Below are 25,747 nucleotides of genomic sequence, written 5' to 3'. Positions count from 1 at the left end.
AAACTTGTAGTCTTTGTTTTATGACCCAGGATATGGCCTGACTTGATGAGTGTTTCATGCACACTTGAGAAGAATATATATTCTGCTGTTTAGAGGTTGAGTTTTTTCTGTTTTATCTTTACATTTTATATTTCCCCTTTTCTACATTCTTTGGGTTATTTTTCCATCTTTTAGTACTCTACTTTAATGCATCCATTGTGATTTTGATGTTATTTTGCATAATATTTTAGTGGTAGCTTTAGGGATTACAAAATACATACTTTCTGTTTCAAGTCTATTTAGAATTAATACTGTACCACTTCACTTTTATATAATATACAAAGCTTATTACCATATAGGTCCCTTTACACCCTCTCTTTTATGCTATAGTTGTCTTACATGTTTATATACATGGAAAACCATCAGGAATATTGTATTTTTGTTTTCAACTGTCAAATGTGCTTTCAGGAACTCAAGAACTCGGCATTATTTTATTGCTGTTTTGAATTCTCATGTCCTTCCCTCCTCCACCTATTGCTATTTTTTTCAACACTGTCAATTAGCTGGACCATACATCTGTATAGGTCTGATAGTTGAGTTCAGTGGGATGACAGTAGCATGTGTTTACTCCTTCGTCTACAGAAACCAGAATGCTGTTGGCAGGCTATTAATTACAGATGTCACATTTTTTTTTAAATAAATTTATTTATTTTATTTTTGGCTGCGTTGGGTCTTCGTTGTTGCTCGTGGGCTTTTCTCTAGTTGTGGCGAGCGGGGACTACTCTTCGTTGCGGTGCGTGGGCTTCTCAATGCAGTGGCTTCTCTTGTTGCAGAGCACGGGCTCCAGGCATGCGGGCTTCAGTAGTTGTGGCACATGGGCTCAGTAGTTGTGGCTCGTGGGCTCTAGAGCACAGGCTCAGTAGTTGTGGCGCATGGGCTTAGTTGCTCCACAGCATGTGGGATCTTCCCAGACCAGGGCTCGAACCTGTGTCCCCTGTATTGGCAGGCAGATTCTTAACCACTGCGTCACCAGGGAAGCTCCAGATGTCATATATTTGATAGCTATAGTGATATTCAGATTTTCTGCTTCATTTTAGGACACTTTCCATTGAATTGTCAAAAAAATTTTATATTTCACCTAAGTGTCAAATTTTGTGCATGATGATGTTTATAATATCCCTTTATTATAACTTAAATGTCTATTGGAAGTTGAATAATACCCATTCTTTCATACTGATATTGGTACTTGGTAGTTTCTCCCTGTTTTGTTTTTCCTTAGAGATAATTGCTGGGGATTTAGAAATTTTATTAATCCATTCAAAATTCTAAATTTTGAAATTATAACCTTTTTGAAAAAGTCATTGATTTATTATTTCCTTTTTTATACTTATTTACCTAGATGATTAATTTGAAAATTTTCATACTTAATTTAAACATTTAAACCTATACATTTTCCTATAAGCAGTGCTTTATATGTAAAGCCTACACACAAGCTTTGGGATGTAGTTACATTAACATTCCACTTGAAATACTTTTTAATTTTTCCAGTTTCACATTTGACCTGTAGGTAATTCATAAATGTGTTATTTAATTTCTAAATATTTGCAACTTTTCTGCATATATTATTTTTATTGATTTTTAATTTAATTCAAATTTGGTCAGAGAACATAGTCAGTATTATTCAATCTGTTGAAATTTACTGAGAGTTGTTTATTCATAAATGTAGGTCTATTTGGGTAAATATTCCATGTGCCACTGAAAAACAAAGGTTGATTACAAAATTATTGACTGTAGGATTCAATAAATGTAAGTAAATTAAGCCAACTTATTGATTTTTATATATATATATATATATATATATATATATATATATATATATATATACACACACACACACATGCACATACATATATCCTTCATGTGAAACATATAACACTTGGGACATTTTTCATGTAATACTAGATGTACTAAAATATTATTGCATAGTAATGATAATAATAAACAGGCAGGGAGTTATATTTTGGGCTTCCTTTAGGGCCCAACATTTGAAATGTTTATGATTTTGTTCTATTTTGTAACAATCATGAAAATTCTCTGAAATGGTGATAAAAAGAGTGCCAACCCAGTTCCAGTCAGTTTAACTGGGATACGTGTGGGAGGGAAAACAATTCAAAATACTACAGTGTTTGACCTCATGGCTATTGCAGACTAGGTTTTTTTTTTGTTTTTTTTTTTGTACCTTTTGACTACCTTTTGATACATTTACAAGTTCCAGTTTACAGCACCTTGGACAGACCCTAAATTAAGTGATTTATTACCTGTCTATCAAAATCCTTGTAAAATGCCTTTCCTGATAGATGACAATTCAGACAATTGTGTGAAGTTCTGTTTTAAACAGATTTCCTAACAAGATCAGGAATGATCAGAATAGCTAAGTGTATTATTGTTAGTGAGCTACAATTTTTTAAATCTTACCAAAGAAATCATTTATGTTCAGGAAGGGAAGAAAACTTCTTTATTTTCTTTTAACTTTTTGCCATTGTATGCCTTCTTCCAAAGCCATTTTGGTTCAGCTAAAGTTCTCTCGGTCTCATTCTCAATTGTAACAGAATAAATGTCAACCTGGCATCTGGCTACCGACAAGCAGACTATACAGCATATCTGTATGTCATTTCCAAGCACCAATTTACATAGTAATTGTTTTAATGTCAGCTTATTCAATTTTCAATGGCTGGTTTTAGTCACACTGTTTTTCTGTTCTAATCTTGCCATGCCAGGTGGGTTTGATAAAGCAATGATAACTGGTAACTTATTTGCCTTTGACAGGCCTGAAAAATTAGTTTGGGCTGCTGAATATATGTGGGTTTGGGGGTAGGGGAGGGTAATCATTAGTTATTAATTTCTTTGGGAACTTATTTTGTAAGTTAATAATTTATATGGTACTATGATTAATACTTTAATCTAATATTATATTTTATGCCTGTACTAAGGAACAAAAGAGTTCCTTGGTTTATGCAGCTGTGTATTCACTGTGGCAATGGGGCAGAAACACAGTGAACACAGAAGGAAGGGTAAAAGGGGAGACCAGAGATAGGTAGGGACCAGACTACGGAGGTTGGTGTTGGTGTTTTCAGTGCAACAGGGAATCTTGTAAGTATTTTAGACAGAAGGGAGGGGAAATGATCTGCCCTAGTTCTCAAGGCTCACTGCAGCTCACTCTGCTGAATGCACAGCACAGGAGCCAGAGGGAGTGTGTGAGGTCCAGTTATGAAGTTATCCCAGGATTCCAATTAAGAGATGATGGCAGATGTAGTTGAGTTTAAGGGAAGGGATGCTTTCCAGACCCATTTTGGCTTCACATTTTAGAGATGGAATTAATAGGCCTTGGTGGATGAGGTTGGCAAAGAGAGTAAATAAAATGAAGAAACTGAGGGCCAGTACGGAGTAACAATGAACTATGACATCTAGTCATCAGATAAAGAGGATCTGTTTGCAGAAGTGACTGAAAGGCACTGGGAGAAAAAGTAAGAGTGTTTCCATTCCTTGAAACAGAGACAAGAACGCTTAAAAACGAGAGGGGGACAAAGTGCAAATTGTGCTGTAAAGTTTCACAAGACAAAGACAGTAAAATACTTTGGATTCTGGCAAGATGGAAGGTATGAGTGACTTGGGGAAGAAAAATGTTGACGGCACTGTAGTGTCTGGAGTCAAATTAGGGCTCTGAAGATCTGGTGGAAGCTGAGGAAATCAATATCTATTAGAAGTTGGGGCTGATTGCTGGAGGGAAATACCAGTTATAGGGGTCATTTTACAGATATGGAAGTAGTGATGTTTTTATCATATGGGATTAAATTTAAGCCAGAATAATGAACGAAATATTTTTAAATATTAAAAACTAACTTCTCCACTTTTGTAGAGAAGAAAAAGAATGCTTTCCGCAGCAGGAGTTCCAGATTTTTAATGGAATTTTATCAGAAAATAAGTGTTTCTGTTACTGCAACAGTTGAATCTCACAAAAAAATAATAGGTACTTATCACTACACACCAGTTAGAGAACTCTAGAGGTTCATACTTATGACATGGATTCAGATGAGAAGGTCTAGCGGAGTAATTAATCACTTGATTTGGTAAAAACGAAGTAAATAACATTATTTGACTAGGAGAAAACTGAGAGTGATTTATCTTTTTTTCAAACAGCTTTACTGAGATATTCACATACCATCTAATTTATTTGTTGTACCAGTTAAAGTGTACAATTCATTGATTTTTTAGTTTATCCACAGATATGTGCAACCATTAGCACAAAAGATTTTAGAATATATTCATCAACTTAAAAAGAAATCTCATAGCCGTAGTTATAACTCCCCTGTTCTTTATCCACTCACAGCCCTAGAGACCACTGTTTACTTTGTTTCTCAGAGTTTCCTCCTCTGGACATTCATAGAAATAAAATCATATATTATGTGGAATTTTGGACCTGTTTTTTTCATTTAGCATAATGTTTTCAATGTTAATCCAAGATGTAGCATTTATAAGTATTTTATTCCTTTTCATGACTGAATAAGTCCTTTTCATGACTGAATATTTGTGGATATACCACATTTTGTTTATCCAGTGATTTACTGGTGGATATTGGGTTGTTTCCACCTTTTGACTATTATGAGTAATGCTGTTATAAACATTCATGTGTACGTTCTGTATGGACATGTTTTCATTTCTCTTGGGTGTATTCCTAAAAGTAGAACTGCTAGGTCATATGGTAACTCTGTGTTTAATTATTTGAGGAACTGCTGGAGTATTTTCCAAAGCACTGACACCATTTTACATACCCACTAGCAGCGTACAAGCATTCTAATTTCTCCACATCCTCACCAACATTTATTATCTGACTTCTTGGTTCCAGTCATTGCAGTGGGTGTGAAGCAGTATCTCATTTTGGTTTTGATTTGTATTTCCCAAATAACTAATGATGTGGAGCATTTTTTATGAAGCTATTGGCAATTTTCATATCCTCCTTGAAGAAATGACTATTCAGATCATAGGCCCATACTTCAAAGGGGCTGTCTTTTTGTTATTGAATTGTAAGAGTTCTTTATATATTCTAGATACAAGTCCCTTATCAGATACATGATTTGCAAATATCTTCTCCAGTTCTCTGGGTTTTGTTTTGCCTTCCTGATGCTGTCCTTTGAAGCATAAAAGTTTTTAATTTTGATGAAGTCCAATTTATCTATTTTTTCTTTTGTTCCTTGTGCTTTTGGTATCGTATCTAAGAATCCTTTCTCAAATCATAGGTCATGAAGATTTACTTCTGTGTTTTCTTCTGAGTCTTACAGTTTTAGCTCTTACATTGAGGTCATTGATACATTTTGTGCTCATCATTTGTGCCCTGAGGCAAGGGTCCTACATCATTCTTTTGCAAGTGGCTACCTGGTTGTCCCAGAAGCATTTGTTTAGAAGATCATTCTTTTCACAGTGAATGGTTTTGGCACCCTTGTCAAAAAGTCAATAGATCGTGGATGCATAGAACTATTTCTGGACTCTCCGTTATTCTGTTCATCCATATATCTATCCATATACCACACGATACTGATTACTGTTGACTTGTAATAAATTTGAAATCAGGAAGTGTGTGTTATCCTATTTTGCTATTGTTCTTCAGGATTGTTTTGGATATTCTGGGTCCCTTGCAATATCATATGAATTGCAGAATCAGCTGGTCGACTTTTTTTTGTTTTTTTAACATCTTTATTAGAGTATAATTGCTTTACAATGGTGTGTTAGTTTCTGCTGTATAACAAAGTGAATCAGCTATACATATACATATATCCCCATATCCCCTCCATCTTGTGTCTCCCTCCCACCCTCCCTATCCCACCCCTCTAGGTGGTCACAAAGCACTGAGCTGATCTCCCTGTGCTATGCGGCTGCTTCCCACTAGCTATCTACTTTACATTTGGTAGTGTATATATGTCCATGCCACTCTCTCACTTCGTCCCAGCTTACACTGCCCCCTCCCCATGTCCTCAAGTCCATTCTCTACGTCTGCGTCTTCATTCTTGTCCTGCCCCTAGGTTCTTCAGAACCCTTTTTTTTTTTTTTTTTACATTCCATATATATGTGTTAGCATACTGTATTTGTTTTTCTCTTTCTGACTTACTTCACTCTGTATGACAGACTCTAGGTCCATCCACCTCACTACAAATATCTCAGTTTCGTTTCTTTTTATGGCTGAGTAATAATCCATTGTATATATGTGTCATATCTTCTTTATCCATTCATCTGTCGATGGACACTTAGGTTGCTTCCATGTCCTGACTATTGTAAATGGTGCTGCAATGAACATTGTGGTACATGACTCTTCTTGAATTATGGTTTTCTCAGAGTATAGGCCCAGTAGTGGGATTGCTGGATCATATGGTAGTTCCAGTTTTAGTTTTTTAAGGAACCTCCATACTGTTCTCCATAGTGGCTGTATCACTTTACATTCCCACAAACAGTACAAGAGGGTTCCCTTTTCTCCACACCCTCTCCAGCATTTATGGTTTGTAGATTTTTTGATGATGGCCATTCTGACCGGTGTGTGGTGATACCTCACTGTAGTTCTGATTTGCATTTCTCTAATGATGAGTAATGTTGAGCATCCTATCATGTGTTTGTTGGCAATCTGTATATCTTCTATGGACATTTCTCCAAAGCTTGTCAACTTCTAAAGAGAAGTCAGCTGGGATTCTGACAGAGATTTCTTCGAATCTGTGGCTCAGCTTGCAGTGTTCTGCCGAGTTAATATTAACTCTTCTGATTCACAGACAGGGGATGTTTCTTCGTTTCTGAAATTTCTTTCAACAGCGTTTTGTAGTTTTCAAAGTGTAAGTTTTACATCTCTTTTGTTCAATTTATTCCAAAGTATTTTATTCATTTTGATTTTATGGTGAATTGAGTTCTTTAGAGGTATTTTCAGATTATTCACTGCAAGTGTATACATATATATATAAAACTAAAATGATTTTCGTATACTGATGTCATACTCTAATACTTTGCTGACATTATTAGTTCTATTAGTTTTCTTAGCAGATTCCTTATGGTTTTCTATACATCAATAGAAGATTATGTCATCTGCCAATAGAGAAGTTTTAACTCTTCCTTTGCAATTTGGATCCCTTTACTTCTTTTTCTTGCCTAATTGCCTGGACTATATTGTACAGTACAATGTTGTATAGAAGCAGTGAGGCCAGAAATCCCTTTCACCCCATGATCTTAGGGGCAAGATATCCAGTCTTTCATCACTAAGTATGATGTTAGATTTCCAAAAATGGCAGATTTTCCCACATTTTTAAACAAATAAGCTTAACTATTAATCATTACCTCTTATCTCATTAAACTTCCATGAGATACAATTCCTATCAAACTACCACTGGCATTTTTCACAGGACTAGAACAAAAAATTTCACAATTTGTATGGAAACACAAAAGACCCTGAATAGCCAAAGCAATCTTGAGAATGAAAAATGGAGCTGGAGGAATCAGGCTCCCTGACTTCAGACTATGCTACAAAGCTACAGTAATCAAGACAGTATGGTACTGGCACAAAAACAGAAATATAGATCAATGGAACAGGAGAGAAAGCCCAGACATAAACCCATGCACATATGGTCAACTTGTCTTTGATAAAGGAGGCAAGAATATACAGTGGAGAAAAGGCAGCCTCTTCAATAAGTGGTGCTGGGAAAACTGGACAGCTACATGTAAAAGAATGAAATTAGAAAACTCCCTAACACCATACACAAAAATAAACTCAAAATGGATTAAAAACCTAAAGGTAAGGCCAGACACTATCAAACTCTTAGAGGAAAACATAGGAAGAACACTCTATGACATAAATCACAGCAAGATCCTTTTTGACCCAACTCCTAGAGAAATGGAAATAAAAAGAAAAATAAACAAATGGGACCTAATGAAACGTAAAAGCTTTTGCACAGCAAAGAAAACCATAAACAAGACCAAAATACAACCCTCAGAATGGGAGAAATATTTGCAAATGAAGCAACTGATAAAGGATTAATCTCCAAAATTTACAAGCAGCTCATGCAGTTCAATATCAAAACACAAACAACCCAATCCAAAAATGGGCAGAAGACCTAAATAGACATTTCTCCAAAGAAGATATACAGATTGCCAACAAACACATGAAAGAATGCTCAACATCATTAATCATTAGAGAAATGCAAATCAAAACTACAATGAGATATCATCTCACACTGGTCAGAATGGCCATCATCAAAAAATCTAGAAACAATAAATGCTGGAGAGGGTGTGGAGAAAAGGGAACCCTCTTGCACTGTTGGTGGGAATGTAAATTGATACAGCCACTATGGAGAACAGTATGGAGGTTCCTTAAAAAACTAAAAATAGAACTACCATATGACCCAGCAATCCCACTACTGGGCATATACCCTGAGAAAACCATAATTCAAAAATAGTCATATACCAAAATGTTCATTGCAGCTCTATTTACAATAGCCAGTACATGGAAGCAACCTAAGTGTCCATCAACAGATGAATGGATAAAGAAGATGTGGCACAGATATACAATGGAATATTACTCAGCCATATAAAGAAATGAAATTGAGTTATTTGTAGTGAGGTGGATGGACTTAGAGTCTGTCATACAGAGTGAAGTAAGTCAGAAAGAGAAAAACAAATACCGTATGCTAATGCATATATATGGAATCTAAGGGAAAAAAAGGTCATGAAGAACCTAGGGGCAAGACGAGAATAAAGACACAGACCTACTAGAGAATGGACTTGAGGATATGGGGAGGGGGAAGGGTAAGCTGTGACAAAGTGAGAGAGTGGCATGGAGATATATACACTACTAAACGTAAAACAGATAGCTAGTGGGAAGCAGCCGCATAGCACAGGGAGACCAGCTCGGTGCTTTTTGACCACCTAGAGGGGTGGGATATGGAGGGTGGGAGGGAGGGAGATGCAAGAGGGAAGAGATATGGGAACATATGTATATGTATAACTGATTCACTTTGTTATAAAGCAGAAACTAACACACCATTGTAAAGCAATTATACTCCAATAAAGATGTTTAAAAAAAAAAAAACCTCCATGAGTGGAAATATTTATAATGAAGAGGGAACAAATTTAGAATTCCTATTGCAATATTAATCTTACATAACAAAATGCATCAGTATATCAAATTTCAATTTTCTTTAAGGAATTAAAATTGCGAATCTATTTGCATTTCTCAAACTTACGCTTTCGGTTTTATTTATTTGATCCTTATCACGTAAGTTTCTCAAACATGCGCTTTTGGTTTTATTTATTTGATTCTTATCATGGTTACAAAGGATATACTCTGAAATTTAACAGACATGATTCTGACTAGAGGTTATTTTTGTTTTGTTTGTTTTTCTGGATTTATTCAATACCTAACACTTATTTAATATTTATCACATGATGAACATTATATCATGGGTTGAAGATCACAGAAAATCAAAGTTTTATTGTCAGGGAGCCACTGTTCCAGTGGAAGGCACCAGCCAAAATTTCCAATTCATAATATAGTAGAATAAATCTAAATATTGTGTATGTGCAACGTCCTATGAGAACAGCTAAAATCATCTGGCAGGCTGGTATCAAAGTAAATGAGATTAATTTTGCAAAAGACAGCATTTTAAAATAAATAAATTGTATTAATTTGAAACAGTGTAAAAGTATAGATAACTTTGGAATCTAGTTTCTAAACAGGAAATGAGAGCACTCCCTTCGATAGCTCAGCTGGTAGAGCAGAGGACTGTAGCACTTCCCAGTATAGTCATCCTTAGGTCACTGGTTTGATCCCGGCTAGAATGAGGAGTTATGTTTTACTAACACAACATTGTAAATCAACTACACTAGAATAGAAATTTTAAAAAAAATTTTTTATATATGGAAAAAAAAAGCAATGAGAGTACTTCAAGCATCTGTGACTTTAGAATTTCACACTGAAGTTTCTATATGAGTATCTTAGTTTGTAAGTAGATAACACAAGCAACTAGGCATGGAATATCTACATAGACTCTGTTGTATCTATATTTTTTCTTTTATTGATCTAAATATAATTATCAAACAGTAGACCAATACAGAAATAATCGTCATAATAAATGGCTTTTGGCCTTTGACTTCCATCATTTTAATAATTCTGATGTTAACATAGGACTATGGTGTAAGACACCATTTCAGTTATGGAAAAATTCCCATATCTAAACACTAAAACTCTATGATTACTCAAATGTTAACAAATAATAATCTGATAAGATTGACTCCATGATCAATTCTGGTCTTCTAGTTTGACGTCAAACTTCCAAAAACTAGTTGCTTTTCTGTGAGCTCAATAATTTCTACTTTTCCAGTGGAACTTTAAAATTTGGATGGCTTTGCAGTCATACTGATTGGAGATGCTGACTTTGCCACCAAGGTCACACACAACAGAAATAACTGCCTGAGTTTAAAGCACATTGCTATTTCCTAGTGAGGCCATGAAAGTGTACAGTGATGACTGCCTAGTGAAAACCTAGCAGTTTAACACATCTCTAATTATGATTTTTCTCTATCACTGATGTTGTAATGCAGTCTCATAGTTAGCTACTATTCTTTTGAACAGATGCGTTCAATTTGGAGCTTTATATACATGGGGTAATAAAATTACATAAAATTAAAAATACATGTAATAATACGAATATATACATATATATATATATATATATATATATATATATATATATATATATATATATATATATATATTCAGGACTGAAATAGATGTCCCATGAATGACAATAATGATCAATCATTAATTGATACTTGATTTTCCAGTTTCTGTGTAATTTAAAAAGCAATTACAGTTTTTGGATCTTAATGAGCTAGTACACTGCAACTCATTATAATTTCAACTTTTATATTTTTATCCTGATTTGAAGCAGGATAACACAGTAATAAGCGACTAGGTTTCAGAGTTTGAGAGCCCTGGTTTGGAGTCAAATTTACATCAATACCAGCAATGGTGACATTGGAAAAGTTATATAACATACTTAGGGTATTTTTAGAAGGTTTTGTGCGTGTGCACAACTTCCCACCGCTACTCTTTCACACCACCATGCCCTTGTGTTCGTCCCCATTCTACCTTTCAACGAATCTGCTTTATGATCTGTCATTCACTCCAAAGATGAGATGTCTGACAACTCTTGAACTGTTGTCTATCCTTGGAGGATTTTCATTTCAACAGGGATACATCTTTAGCTATAGTGATAAAAACTCTTCCATGTCTTTCAGGCTTTAGCCAATGGAAGAGATACTTGTGTATATTTCTGGTGTTACTCTATCATGGCTTTTCTTTAATGGCCCTTAGAAACCGACTAATGTGCTAATGGCTACACTAGGTTGCATAAGCTGGTTTTCAAAAAATATTACTCAAATACTTATTCAGTTCTTCAAAACAACTGCAGTTTTGAAAGGTTACTTCCTATCTGTTGTTCCTGGTCATTCCTCCCTCAATCTGCTGCTTAGGAGTTAACTGTTTTGTCTTTTTTCAGTCATACTGAGATATACACTAGGCTGGAGCAGCATTTGATTCAAAGGATACATTTCCAGCCTCTTCCACGGCAGTATTCCCACCTGACTGGAGTGCGCAAGTCCTTTAGCTTAATTTGCTTCAGAATTGACTTGTGAACTTGTTGAAGAAAGATACTTCATCAACTTCACAAGTAAAATCATAATGAAAACATGAAAGGAAGGCAGTGCCTCCCCAGCTTTTGAGTAGCCTTTGAACTTGAGAAATTTTAAGAAAATCCTTGCACATTTTTGGATGGCTAACCTCAAACATTTCTGTGGATGAGTTCTAACATTCAACAGCCCAGAGCCAGAGCAGTTAAATCACACTTTCTATTTCACACACAATTAAAATAAATACCAACCTATCACATTCACTACATTAAACTAAAATACATTGGACACACATAATTATTTTTCCTAATAAACTCAAAACTGACTCCCAAAATTTAATCATTTTTACAATTTATGTTTTTGAATTGTAGTTCACTTGATCTCTTTATATTTTATCTCATGATATGAATGCAAAAGAAGGAAGGAAATCAGAAGGAGAATCATCAGAAGAAAAAGAAATAACTGAATAGATCATGGTGCAGCTGATCTGGTAAACCTGGCACCTATCTTATTTATCGTAATACTCTGTGAGAGACATAAAGAAAGGTAGCACCCTGACTTAGTGAAGTGGGTAAGTAGAAATTCAGAATGACAACTGCCTGCCTCAGCATCACGGTCCAAGTCAGGAAAGTTAACTTTGTAATAATTATTATGCAACATAATTTCCAGAAGACATGATTAGACTTACAGTCTAATTGAAAAAAAAAAAATTACTCCAAATCTGTGTATATCGAGAATTTGCCTTTCTCCTTGTATACAAAGTAGATACTGTGCCCTATTCATCCAGGGAGGAGGTCCTTTTCCTCCACAGATGGTCCCGTGTGGAAGGGCAGCCGTTATGCTAACACCCCACCCTCTCTCCATTCATCCTCCCAGACATCCCTTCCAGGAGAAGGAAAGACACATGACTGCTGAGTTGGAGTTACAGAGTTTATCATGCTTGGCTCAACTTCTGCTTCAGTTTTGTGCACGGGAACCCACTTGCGTGCAGAGACCAGACATCTCCCTCTGCCCTCCATGCCCGAAGTTCTACAACTGTCCTTTGGTTGTCGGCAATGTCTGTGACTGGAAGGCTGAACGCGCCTCCTTCTGCAGTTTGATATTAGGAATCACGCTTGGCCCAGGTCTAAACCACGCCCACCAACAGACTCTGATCAGTGATAAAGGTAGGGGCTTCCCTGGTGGCGCAGTGGTTAGGAATCCGCCAGCCAATGCAGGGGACACGGGTTCGAGTGCTGGTCCAGGAAGATCCCACATGCCACGGAGCAACTAAGCTCGTGCACCACAACTACTGAGCCCACACACCACAACTACTGAGCCTGAGCTCTAGAACCCACGAGCCACAACTACTGAGCCCATGTAACACAACTACTGAAGCTCGCACGCCTAGAACCTGTGCTCCGCAACAAGAGAAGCCACCGCAATGAGAAGCCCGTGCACTGCAACGAAGAGTAGCCCCTGCTCGCCACAACTAGAGAAAGCCCGCGCACAGCAACAAAGACCCAATGCAGCCATAAATAAATAAATAGATAGATAGATGATAGATAGATAGATAGATAGATAAATAATAAAGGTAATACTTTACTTTCAAACCATTTCTGGGACAATCTCTCCATTGGTTTTGAAATTGCGCAGAGAGCAGGGTTGTGATAGATTAGTCTGATATCTCTGCAACACTGCTGAAAGCAATCACATAATGCTATCATGACAAGAGGTTGTCAAAATTCTCCTAAATGTTTTCAAGAGATGAGATCTCTCAGAATTTTCTCTTAAAATTCAATATCTTGTTTGTTGCCAAGGCATGAAGCTAAAACTTCCTTATCTTGGGAATATAAGTTAAACCAAAAGGAAAATTTAAATGAAAAGGAAAAGCCACAATTCAGAGTAGAACTACTTTAACTCAAAAATATCCCAGCTACTCAGCCACCTTATAAGTGCATCGTAATTAATGTGGATGCATATGAACAGGTATCTGGATTCTTTTCTAAGAGCAAAAAATGAACCTTACATCAATGATGCATTTACCTGAATTCTCTGCAAAGTTGATCTCAACTCTCTGCAAAGCTGATCTCAACTCTCCTATTATTCATGACTCTTATGTGTCCTAATCTCACACACTGCCTGTTTTCATAAATGTAATTTCTTCTTACACACATGAATTCTAGCACAGTTTGGGAGTACTTGTGGTAACTGCTGATACATGTCTTCATATCCAGGGAGTAATACTTGCTCAACTATTCTTTAGTTTTACCTTGTTAACAATATATTCATGCATATGTTTATCAGAATTTCTTTTCTATGCAGGTCATCCTTCCATGGTTTTCTTTCCCCTTATTTTATATGTATTTTGTACTCTAAATACATGTTTTAGAGTCAAAATAAGATGTTCTACAGCATACAAAGGTGTGACGTCCCAATGGGTGACTGAATACAAAGAAAATGCACAATCAAAATACAGGTGGGGAAAAACTAACCAGGCCAGCCAGATATCCAGTGACTGGACATTTGTCATGCAGAAGCTCTCATAGTAAAATTCTTATCGACATTGCATTAGATAAAACGGAAAAAATAAGATGTTCTAAGGACAGGTTGAACTCAGGTGCTCTGAGATTGAGCCCAGGTACTATGGATATAGACATAATTAGGGAGTAACTGAAGAAAACAGTGAGTATTTAAACTATCAACATATAGATATGTCTCCAAAAAAGTACAAAAGTCAACCAAAAGTGTCAGGCTATGACTACAGAAGAAAAGGTAGAAAATTTGACAAGACCAAAGCATAGATGGCATGAAAAACTAAAATGTAATTTACAAGATAAGGGGATGCTAAAAATAATTGAAAAAAAACACAATAAATTCAAAATGTAAGTTAAAAGACTAAAATTTATTATTAGGATATAAGTAAAAATGATCTTGTTCTGTATAGATTGAAATTACTGCACACCTGCCAACTGACTTTCCTTTATCTATGCTTCCTACTTAATGGGAATCTATTACTGATTCAATGAAATAACAAAGCCAACAGAAAGCTGTTCATTTTTATGCTAGTGAAGAAGTAAGCAGTGAGACAAATAAAAGTGCTCTCTGGATTGGGATTTCTGAAGTAATTCATGTTCTAAATATTCCTCACCGTGGACTGAACTGTGCACTAAGCATGTCCAAGCACCTAGAACCATGAACATTTCTGAGAATATGAAGAGGTAAAGAGCATGGGCATATACACAGAGAGTCATCTATCATGTAGAGCAGTGTAGTAAGAACCACGATGATGTGGCTTGGAATAACGATCAAGTTCAGGAAAATTGCAAGATGGTATTCCCGGATATTTTCCACTGCAAAATCCTAAAGCAAAGAAAAATAAAGTCCTCTCTCCCGGCACTCTGAGCCGGTAGTTGGAACTGGCTGACTGCAAATGCAAAGTTTCTTAGAACTGTTACGTTTGATTATAAAAGTCACACACATTTTGCATTCTCTTCCATAGATTCTGTCAATATAAACAAGCCATGGTCAATTACCTGCAGCCTCGTTAAATTGATAACACTGGAATCTGTGTCCAGCTGCTTTTACAATTTCAAGGACAGAGTTACATACTCCTGTAATTATCTGTGCCTGCATTTTGGGAAGCACAACCAAGGTCAAAAGCATAGGACTTTAAACAGCAGGATCCCTGTAAGACTTTCTTTGGCTTCTGGTTTCCCGCAGGTGGCACGCTGACAAAATCAGAGGCATCATCTCATCTCGCTTCCTGCATTACTGAGAGTCAGAAACTGGACTAACCAAGTAAACGACCGTTCCTGGGATCTCACACTTAACATGCTGCTGGCATGCTTCTCCAATCTTCTGTTAAGATTGTTTGAGTTCTCTTCTTGGTATCATTTTACTAGCGTCTGTCCTATTACATATCCAGCCTCAGGAAGTAAGTAAGAATATGGTCACACACCATGTTTTAGCCATAGTTTTTCTTCCCTAACATTTAGAAAAATACCCTCCAATACTATAAATTTAGTAGCTCTGATAAAATTTTCAAAATGTTTTCTTTCCATTTTTCCATCTTCGTCTCCATTATTGCCTAAGACTATCTTTTCTCAAAAGGTGGTAGTGACATTAAAAATATACTCTCTGTGGAGAATAGGAACATCAGCCTTCTTTCGACTTCCATGATTTTCTGCACTGTTTTCATCTGCAAATACTTCCACTTGAATACATATGAAAAGATTAGCAATGTCGGGGTGGGGTGGTTGGAAATTATGCTCTGAGCATATTTATTATGCCAACAATGCAATTTAATGCATCTTTGATGGTGTGCAATTAGGTATTAAAATTTCTCATAACTAGAAACGTTCTCGGTCAGTGGGAATTACCGTAGATAATTTCAGGTGACATGGGAATAATTTTGCTAGATAGAAGGCCTAGACCAATATATAAAGCATTCAGCTTAGGGGAAAATGGATTTTTTCTTCACATTAATTCTTTGCTTAACACTACTGGGAAATGCAAATTCACGTAAAACCTAAGGAGCAAACCAGTAATTTTTTTATATTTTAAAACCAAATTTATAAAGACACAATATGGCAACTAAAAAATAGTCCTCCAAACCACAATGCACTGAGTTGTTTTTCCCTAATGGGTTAATTATTTTTGCACAAGGAGATTTACGTAATGTATGTTACTGGTTTAATTTAGATTTCTAGTCCTCGTTTCATTTATGCCCTTTATTTTCTCTGATTTTCTTTCTCTCACACCAATGATTCTAAAGGAAGATGAACTGCAAAAGTCAATATACTCTGTTAGCTGGATAGATTTATCAAATATGCATGACAACGCCACAACTTCAAATTCTGCCCACATTCTATGTGCTTGGCATACTTTTGGCATAGCATATGCTAATAAGAAAACCATAACAGACTAGAAAAAAAAGTACATTAAGCAATGTTAGGAGTAGACAGCGGTGGACAGAGAGAAGAAGGCTTTCAGCCAACTGCAGGTAATATTCTCCTTGTTTCCATTCAGACTATAACATTTAGCTACAATTCAGTAAAAACTGAGCCCTCTGTGAATTGACAAGCCACAAGCAATTCCTAAGTGATGGGAAATTGAGCAACCAAGCATTACCTTTAGATTATGGATGCACTCATGTTAGGCACTTTCTAAGAAAACGTAACAACAATGGCACTGATATGGCCGAGGTGGCAGTCGGTCGAAGGCACGCACATGTAGACAGTTCTGACAGCACTAATTACCGGAGAAAAACGTGAGCTTCATAATGTACATGATCAAATGCAAGGTTATGGATGTCATCTGAAAGCATTTCGGTTTAAATGGAGATCATACCGCCAACTCAATAATGAAAATGGATATTAAGTTTTTGAGAGTCGACAGTGACTCTTTTGGAATTTTAAAGGTTATTTCAATTTAAATAAGAAGTATTTAAGATTATGTTGGTTACTTATTTTATATATAGTAGAGTATATATCCCAAACTCCTAATTTATCCGCCCCCCATCTTTCCCCTTTGGTAACCATTAAGTTTCTTTAGGGAAAAGAATCTGAAAAAGAATACACACACACACACACACACACACACACACACACACATTATATACATATATACACAAACATATAAAACTGAACCACTTTGCTGTACATCTGAAACTAACACAACATTGTAAATCAACTATACTTCAAAAAAAAAACAAAAAACAAAAAATATATATGATTATAGAGTATAAACAGCTTCTATAAAATTAATAGGGCAAAGTTTTTCATTGTGTATCTCACCATGATGTACATCAACCATATGAATCAAAATAGACAAAAAGAAAAACCACTCTGCACAGAGGTGAGCTGATACTCACTTTGCGTGGCGGATATCTGGCAGGGACCTCTCTAGAGCAATGTTGTTGCTGACAAAAATATTGAAACCATTTTCCCTGTAAGCTGAGTCATCGTGGTCCTCTTCAGTGAGGGGGTAAGGTTTCCCATGTTCACCTTTCCCTAGCAGGAGAAGAGAAAAACGGATTATTGTCTGTGTAAAAACCATTTCATCTTCTAGAACCGATAGTAAGACATGAATGCGTGTGTTTCTTTAGTTGCCTGTTACTATGCTCCAAAGAAAGCTCTAGCAGCAAGATTTTATTATATTATTTTATTTTATTTAGAGAGACACTCATGATAAAAAGCAAGCAACACAGAAGTAAAAAGTATAATCTTATCTCTCAGAGAAAACCACTGCTAAGAGTTTATGTGCATGTTTGCTAACATTTGTATACAGATTCTAATATACATACTGCCTTATAATTTGATTTTCTCCAACATAACTGTATAAAAGCCATCATTTCATTGAGTTCTGCTAGTTGATATTATTTCATTGCATCCCAATTTACACTATTCTGCTGAAGATATATTTTTAAGTTATTTCCAATTTTACATATTAGAAACAATGTTAAAATAAACATATTTGCTTAATATTCCTGGTTAGGTATACTTGGAAGCAGCAGTGGGGTGTAAATATTATTTTACAAATAAAAATGCCAGACTACCTTTAGAGTGAGTAAATAGTTTTCACACATCCCCAGAAGCATTAGATACTATTTTGAAATTTACTGGTAAAAATATATATTAGTCACACATTTGCCTTCTCTTGACTAATAATAAAATTAATTTTACATACATTTATCATTTGTATTTCTTACATTGTAAAATGATTGTTCGGAGATTCTAAAAAACAGTTTCTTTTAAGAGCAATTTACATATTATGTTTGCTAAAGCTTTCTTAATTACGTACATTGTAAATATTTTGGAGGTTTCTTTTATTTAAATCTAATTTAAGTCTTCTGTTTTCTGGTTCTGCAGGTAAGGAGTTGGAAGTTTGCACTCTGTCTTGACAACCAATACAAAGCTGAACAGACTGAAAAAACCAACAGCTCTTCTTGGTTCCGGAAGACAGGAGAGGACACAGGGCAACAGTGACAGATGGCGGAGTACAGGAGCTCAGGCTTACCAGAGCAGGGGCTCATGAGTGGAAACACCAGGAACCAGTGCCAGGGTAGGAAAACCTGAACTGTAATTGACAAATTGCTGGGGGCTCCGAGCAGACAAGTCAGAGAAGTAAAAACCTTCTGGGAGGACCCAGTCATAGAGAGGCTCCAATTTTATTGAGATTTATCTCTGGGAGCTCAACCAAGTTCCCAGCGTAAGTACTGAAGAAAAATTCTCTCGAGCTTCTGGCAGGAGGAGGAGAGAAGGAACCATTGTGAAATATGTCAGAGCACTCCGGTGTTCTCAATAAGGCCTGCCCTCAGGGGAAACTAGTTAACCAGAGCCCCACCTGCTCTGGTGTATCCTGTAGAGCCAAATTGACCCAAGAGAAGGGAAATTCCTGACTCTAGCCGGCTCTAACCATTCTACCCAAGTGCGGAGAAAAATCTTAAGAAACTGCTGCAAAATTCACAGTTCAGAAGCCCAGGGTCACTAGAAGACAGATCCAATCACGAGACTGTGGGCACTCCCCTCCCACCACACCTCTACACCACATCATGAAAGGCTTATTTCCAGCAATTTCTTTCATCTGGTTCATCATGTCCAGCTATCAAGGAAAAAATCACAAGGCATGCCAGAAGGCAAAATCACAATTTGAAGAGACGGCAGAGACGGAGCAAGCATCAGAATCAGACATAGCAGGGATGTAAGAATTATCAGACCAGGAATTTTAAACAACTGTGGTTAATATACTAAGGGTCCTAACAAATGAGTAGAGAACATGCAAGAACAGATGGGCAACGTCAGCAGAGAGATGGAAATCCTAAAAAAGAACCAAAAATAGATGATAAAAAAACACCTTAAAAGAAATGAAGAATACTTCTGATGGGCTTATGAGTAGAACTGGATACAGATGAGGAAAGATTCTCAGAGCCAGAGGATTTATCAATAGAATCCTCAAAATCCCAAAAGCAAATAGAAAACTTAAGAAAGTAGAGCAGAATATCCAAGGGCATGGGATAACTACAAAAGATGTAACATATACATAATGGGAACAACAGAAGGAGAAGAGAGGGAGGAACAGACTATTTGAAAAAACACTGACAGAAAAATTTCCCCAAATGAATATCAGTCCCCAAACCACAGACCCAAGAAGCTCAGAGAATACCATGCAGGACAAATTACCAAAACAGTACACGGAGGAATATCATTTTCAAATGACAGAAAATCAAAGATAAAGAAAAAATCTCAAAAGAAAACAGAGGAAAAACTCCTTACCTAGAGAGGAACAAAGATAAGAATTATATACAACTTCCCTTCAGAGGCCATGTAAGCAAGAAGAGAGTGAAATAGTTAAAGAATTGAGAGAAAAAACCTCCCCACATAGAACTCCATACCCTGTGAAACTAACCTTCAAAACTGAAGGAGAAATAAGGTCACCTCAGACAAACAAAAATTGACGGAATTTGTTCCTATTAGACCTGCCTTGTGAGAAATGTTTTTAAAAAAGTTCTTTAGAAAGAAATAAATGATATAGGTCAGAAACTTGGATCTACATAAAGGAAGAGCATTGAAGAAAGCACTGAAGAAGATAAAATAAAAACTAGCACCTTGAGAGAGGACCTTCAAGATGGCAGAAGAGTAAGACGTGGAGATCACCTTCCTCCCCACAAATACATCAAAAATACAACTACAAGTGAAACAACTCCTACAGAACAGCTACCGAACGCTGGCAGAAGACCTCAGACTTCCCAAAATGCAAGAAACTCCCCACGTACCTGGGTAGGGCAAAAGAAAAAAGAAAAAAACAGAGACAAAAGAATAGAGATGGGACCTGCACCTGCACTGGGAGGGAGCTGTGAAGGAGGAAAAGTTTCCATACACTAGGAAGCCCATTCGCGGGTGGAGACTGTGGGTGGCAGAGGGGGGAAGCTTCGGAGCCACGGAGGAGAGCGCAGCCACAGGGGTGCGGAGGGCAAAGCGGAGAGATTCCTGCACAGAGGCTCGGCGCCGAGCAGCACTCACCAGCCCGAGAGGCTCGTCTGCTCACCCGCCGGGGCGGGTGGGGTCTGGGAGCTGAAACTCGGGCTTCTGAGGTCAAATCCCAAGGAAAGGACTGGGGTTGGCGGCGTGAACACAGCCTGAAGGGGGCTAGTGCACCACAGCTAGCCAGGAGGGAGGTCCAGGAAAAAGCCTGGAACTGCCTAAGAGGCAAGAGACCACTGTTTCAGGGTGCACGAGGAGAGGGGATTGAGAGCACCGCCTAAACGAGCAAAAGATACGGGCACAAACCACGGCTATCAGCATGGACCCCAGAGACGGGCGTGAGACACTAAGGCTGCTGCTGCCGCCACCAAGAAGCCTGTGTGCAGCACAGGTCACTCTCCACACCACCCCTCCCGGGAGCCTGTGCAGCCCGCCACTGCCAGGGTCCCGTGATCCAGGGACAACTTCCCCGGGAGAACGCACGGCGCGCCTCAGGCTGGTGCAACGTCACACTGGCCTCTGCCGCTGCAGGCTCGCCCCACATCCGTACCCCTCCCTTCCCCCGGCCTGAGTGAGCCAGAGCCCCCGAAGCAGCTGCCCCTTTAACCCCGTCCTGTCTGAGCGAAGAACAGACGCCCTCAGGCGACCTACACGCAGAGGCGGGTCCAAATCCAAAGCTGAACTCCAAGAGCTGTGTGAACAAAGCAGAGAAAGGGAAATCTCTCCCAGCAGCCTCAGGAGCAGTGGATTAAATCTCCACAATCAACTTGATGTACCCTGCATCTGTGGAATACCTGAATAACAAAGAATCATCCCAAAATTGAGGGGGTGGACTTTGGGAGCAACTGTAGTCTTGGGGTTTGCTTTCTGCATCTAATTTGTTTCTGGTTTTATGTTTATCTTAGTTTACTTTTTAATGCTTGTTATCACTGGTGGATTTGTTTATTGGTGTGGTTGCACTCTTCATTTTTTAAATTACTTTTTAAAGTTTTTGATTTTAATAATTTTTTTTATTTTAATAAATTTTTTATTTTATTTTTTATTACTTCTTGCTTTTTTTTTCTCCCTTTTCTTCTGAGCTGTGTGGCTGACAGGGTCTTGGTACTCCATCTGTGTGTCAGGCCTCAGCCTCTGAGGTAGGAGAACTGAGTGCACAACATTGGACCACCAGAGACCTCCTGACCCTATGTAATATCAATTGGTGAGAGCTCTCCCAGAGAGCTCCATCTCAACACTAACATCCAGCTCCAATCAATGACCAGCGAGCTCCAGTGCTGGACACCACATGCCAAACAACTAGCAAGATAGGAACACAACCCCACCCATTAGCAGACAGGCTGCCTAAAATCATAGTAAGGTCACAGACACCCCAAAACACACCACTGGACGTGGTCTTGCCCACCAGAAAGACAAGATCCAGTCTCATCCACCAGAACAAAGGCACCAGTCCCCTCCACCAGGGAGCCTACACAACCCACTGAACCAACCATACCCACTGGGGGCAGACATCAAAAACAATGGGAACTATGAACCTGCAGCCTGCAAAAAGGAAACCCCAAAAACAGTAAGTTAAGCAAAATGAGAAGACAGAGAAATATGCAGCAGATGAAGGAGCAAAGTAAAAAGCCACCAGACCAAACAAGCGTAGAGGAAATAGGCAGTCTACAAGAAAAAGAATTCAGAGTACTGATAGTAAAGATGATTCAAAATCTCATAAAAAGAATAGAGAAAATACAAGAAACGTTTAACAAGGACCTAGAAGAACTAAAGAGCAAACAAACAATGATGAACAACACAATAAATGAAATTTAAAATTCTCTAGAAGGAATCAATAACAGAATAACTGAGGCAGAAGAAGGGATAAGTGACCTGGAAGATAAAATAGTGGAAATAACTACCTCAGAGCAGAATAAAGAAAAAAAGAATGAAAAGAATTGAGGACAGTAGCAGAGACCTCTGGGACAACATTAATCGCACCAACATTCAAATTATAAGGGTCCCAGAAGAAGAAGAGAAAAAGAAAGGGACTGAGAAAATATTTGAAGAGATTATAGTTGAAAACTTCCCTAATATGGGAAAAGAAATAGTCAATCAACTCCAGGAAGCACACAGAGTCCCATACAGGACAAATCCAAGAAGAAACACGCCAAGACACATATTAATCAAACTATCAAAAATTAAATACAAAGAAAAAATATTAAAAGCAGCAAGGGAAAAACAACAAACATACAAGGGAAACCCTATAAGGTTAACAGCTGATCATTCAGCAGAAACTCTGCAAGCCAGAAGGGAGTGGCAGGACATATTTAAAGTGATAAAACGGAAGAACCTACAACCAAGATTACTCTACCCAGCAAGGATCTCATTCAGTTCTGACAGAGAAATTAAAACCTTTACAGACAAGAAAAAGGTAAGACACTTCGGCACCACCAAACCAACTTTACGACAAATGCTAAAGGAACTTCTCTAGGCAGGAAACACAAGAGAAGGAAAAGACCTACAAGAACAAACCCAAAACAATTAAGAAAATGGTAATAGGAACATACATATCGATAATTACCTTAAATGTAAATGGATTAAATGCTCCAACCAAAAGACAGAGACGGGCTGAATGGATACAAAAACAAGACCTGTATCTAGGCTGTCTACAAGAGACCCACTTCAGACCTAGAGACACATACAGACTGAAAGTGAGGGGATGGAAAAAGATATTCCATGCAAATGGAAATCAAAAGAAAGCTGGAGTAGCAATTCTCATATCAGACAAAATAGACTTTAAAATAAAGAATGTTACAAGAGACAAAGAAGGACACTACGTAATGATCAAGGGAACAATCCAAGAAGAAGATATAACAATTGTAAATATTTATGCCCCCAACATAGGAGCACCTCAGTACATAAGGCAAATGCTAGCAGCCATAAAAGGGGAAATCGACAGTAACACAATCATAGTAGGGGACTTTAACACCCCACTTTCACCAATGGACAGATCATCCAAAATGAAAATAAATAAGGAAACACAAGCTTTAAATGACACATTAAACAAGATGGACTTAATTGATATTTATAGGACATTCCATCCAAAAACAACAGAATACACTTTCTTCTCAAGTGCTCGTGGAACATTCTCCAGGATAGATCATATCTTGGGTCACAAATCAAGCTTTGGTAATTTAAGAAAATTGAAATCACATCAAATATCTTTTCCGACCACAACACTATGAGACTAGATATCAGTTACAGTAAAAAAAAAAAACCTGTAAAAAATACAAACACAGGGAGGCTAAACAATACGCTGCTAAATAACCAAGAGATCACTGAAGAAATCAAAGAAGAAATCAAAAAATACTTAGAAACTAATGACAATGAAAACATGATGACCCAAAACCTATGGGATTCAGCAAAAGTAGTTCTGAGAGGAAAGTTTATAGCAATACCATCCTACCTCAAGAGACTAGAAAAATCTCAAATAAACAACCTAACTTTACACCTAAAGCAATTAGAGAAAGAAGAACAAAAAAACGCCCCAAAGTTAGCCAAAGGAAACAAATCATAAAGATCGGAGCAGAAGTAAATGAAAAAGAAATGGAGGAAACAATAGCAAAGATCAATAAAACTAAATGCTGTTTCTTTCAGAAGAAAAAATTGATACACCATTAGCCAGACTCATCAAGAAAAAAAGGGAGAAGACTCAAATCAACAGAATTAGAAATGAAAAAGGACAAGTAACAACTGATACTGCAGAAATACAAAGGATCATAAGTGATTACTACAAGCAACTATACTCCAATAATATGGACAACCTGGAAGAAAAGGACAAATTCTTAGAAAAGCATAACCTTCTGAGAATGACCAGGAAGTAACAGAAAATGTAAACAGACCAATCACAAGCACTGAAATTGAAACTGTGATTAAAAATGTTCTAACAAACAAAAGCCCAGGACCAGATGGCTTCACAGGCGAATTCTATCAAACATTTACAGAAGAGTTAACACCTATCCTCCTCAAACTCTTCCAAAATATAGCAGAGGGAGGAACACTCCAAAACTCATTCTACAAGGCCACCGTCACCCTGATACCAAAACCAGACAAAGATGTCACAGAGAAAGAAAACTACAGGCCAATATCACTGATGAACATAGATGCAAAAATCCTCAACAAAGTACTAGCAAACAGAATCCAACAGCACATTAACAGGATCATACACCATGATCAAGTGGGGTTTATCCCAGGGATGCAAGGATTCTTCAATATACGCAAATCAATCAATGTGATAAACCATATTAATAAATTGAAGGAGAAAAACCATATGATCTCAATAGATGTCGAAAAAGCTTTTGACACGATTCAACACCCATTTATGATAAAAACTCTCCAGAAAGTAGGCACAGACGGAACTTACCTCAACATAATAAAGGTCATATATGACAAACCCACAGCCAACATCGTTCTCAATGGTGAAAAACTGAAACCATTTCCACTAAGATCAGGAACAAGAGAAGGTTGTCCACTCTCACCACTATTATTCATCATAGTTTTGGAAGTTTTAGCCATAGCAATCAGAAAAGAGAAAGAAATAAAAGGAATTCAAATTGGAAAAGAAGAAGTAAAGCTGTCACTGTTTGCAGATGACATGATACTATACATAAAGAATCCTAAAGATGCTACCAGAAAACTACTAGAGCTAATCAATGAATTTGGTAAAGTAGCAGGATACAAAATTAATGCACAGAAATCTCTTGCATTCCTATATGGTAACGATGAAAAATATTAAAGAGAAACTAAGGAAACACTCCCATTAACCACTGCAACAAAAAGAACAAAATACCTAGGAATAAACCTACCTAAGGAGACAGAAGAGCTGTATGCAGAAACCTATAAGACACTGATGAAATAAATCAAAGATGACACAAACAGATGGAGAAATATACCCTGTTCTTGGATTGGAAGAATCAACAAAGTGAAAATGCCTATACTACCCAAAGCAATCTACAGCTTCAGTGCAATCCCTATCACATTACCAATGGCAGTTTTCACAGAAATAGAACAAGAAATTTCACAATTTGTATGGAAACAGAAAAAACCCTGAACAT

At 37.3% G+C, this 25,747-nt stretch overlaps 1 protein-coding gene across 6 annotated transcripts in view; it reads right to left on the bottom strand.

Annotated features, from left to right (window-relative positions):
- The window catches only part of GALNTL6 (polypeptide N-acetylgalactosaminyltransferase like 6), a gene marked incomplete at its 3' end in the record, with an annotated part of 1,719,480 nt that overhangs the window by 667,008 nt on the left and 1,026,725 nt on the right, over positions 1–25,747 (bottom strand). For all 6 annotated transcript variants that reach the window (XM_082402133.1, XM_082402132.1, XM_082402128.1 and 3 more), the window contains one exon: positions 17,546–17,684. In XM_082402133.1, coding sequence (XP_082258259.1) covers positions 17,546–17,684 — 139 coding nt within the window. The remainder of the gene's footprint in view (positions 1–17,545; positions 17,685–25,747) is intronic.

Source organism: Balaenoptera borealis (genome assembly GCF_965194805.1).
Source record: "Balaenoptera borealis genome assembly, chromosome: 8".
Lineage (NCBI taxonomy): Eukaryota > Metazoa > Chordata > Mammalia > Artiodactyla > Balaenopteridae > Balaenoptera > Balaenoptera borealis.
Note: the sequence above shows the minus strand (reverse complement) of the source record. Positions and strands in the feature narration are given on the sequence as shown.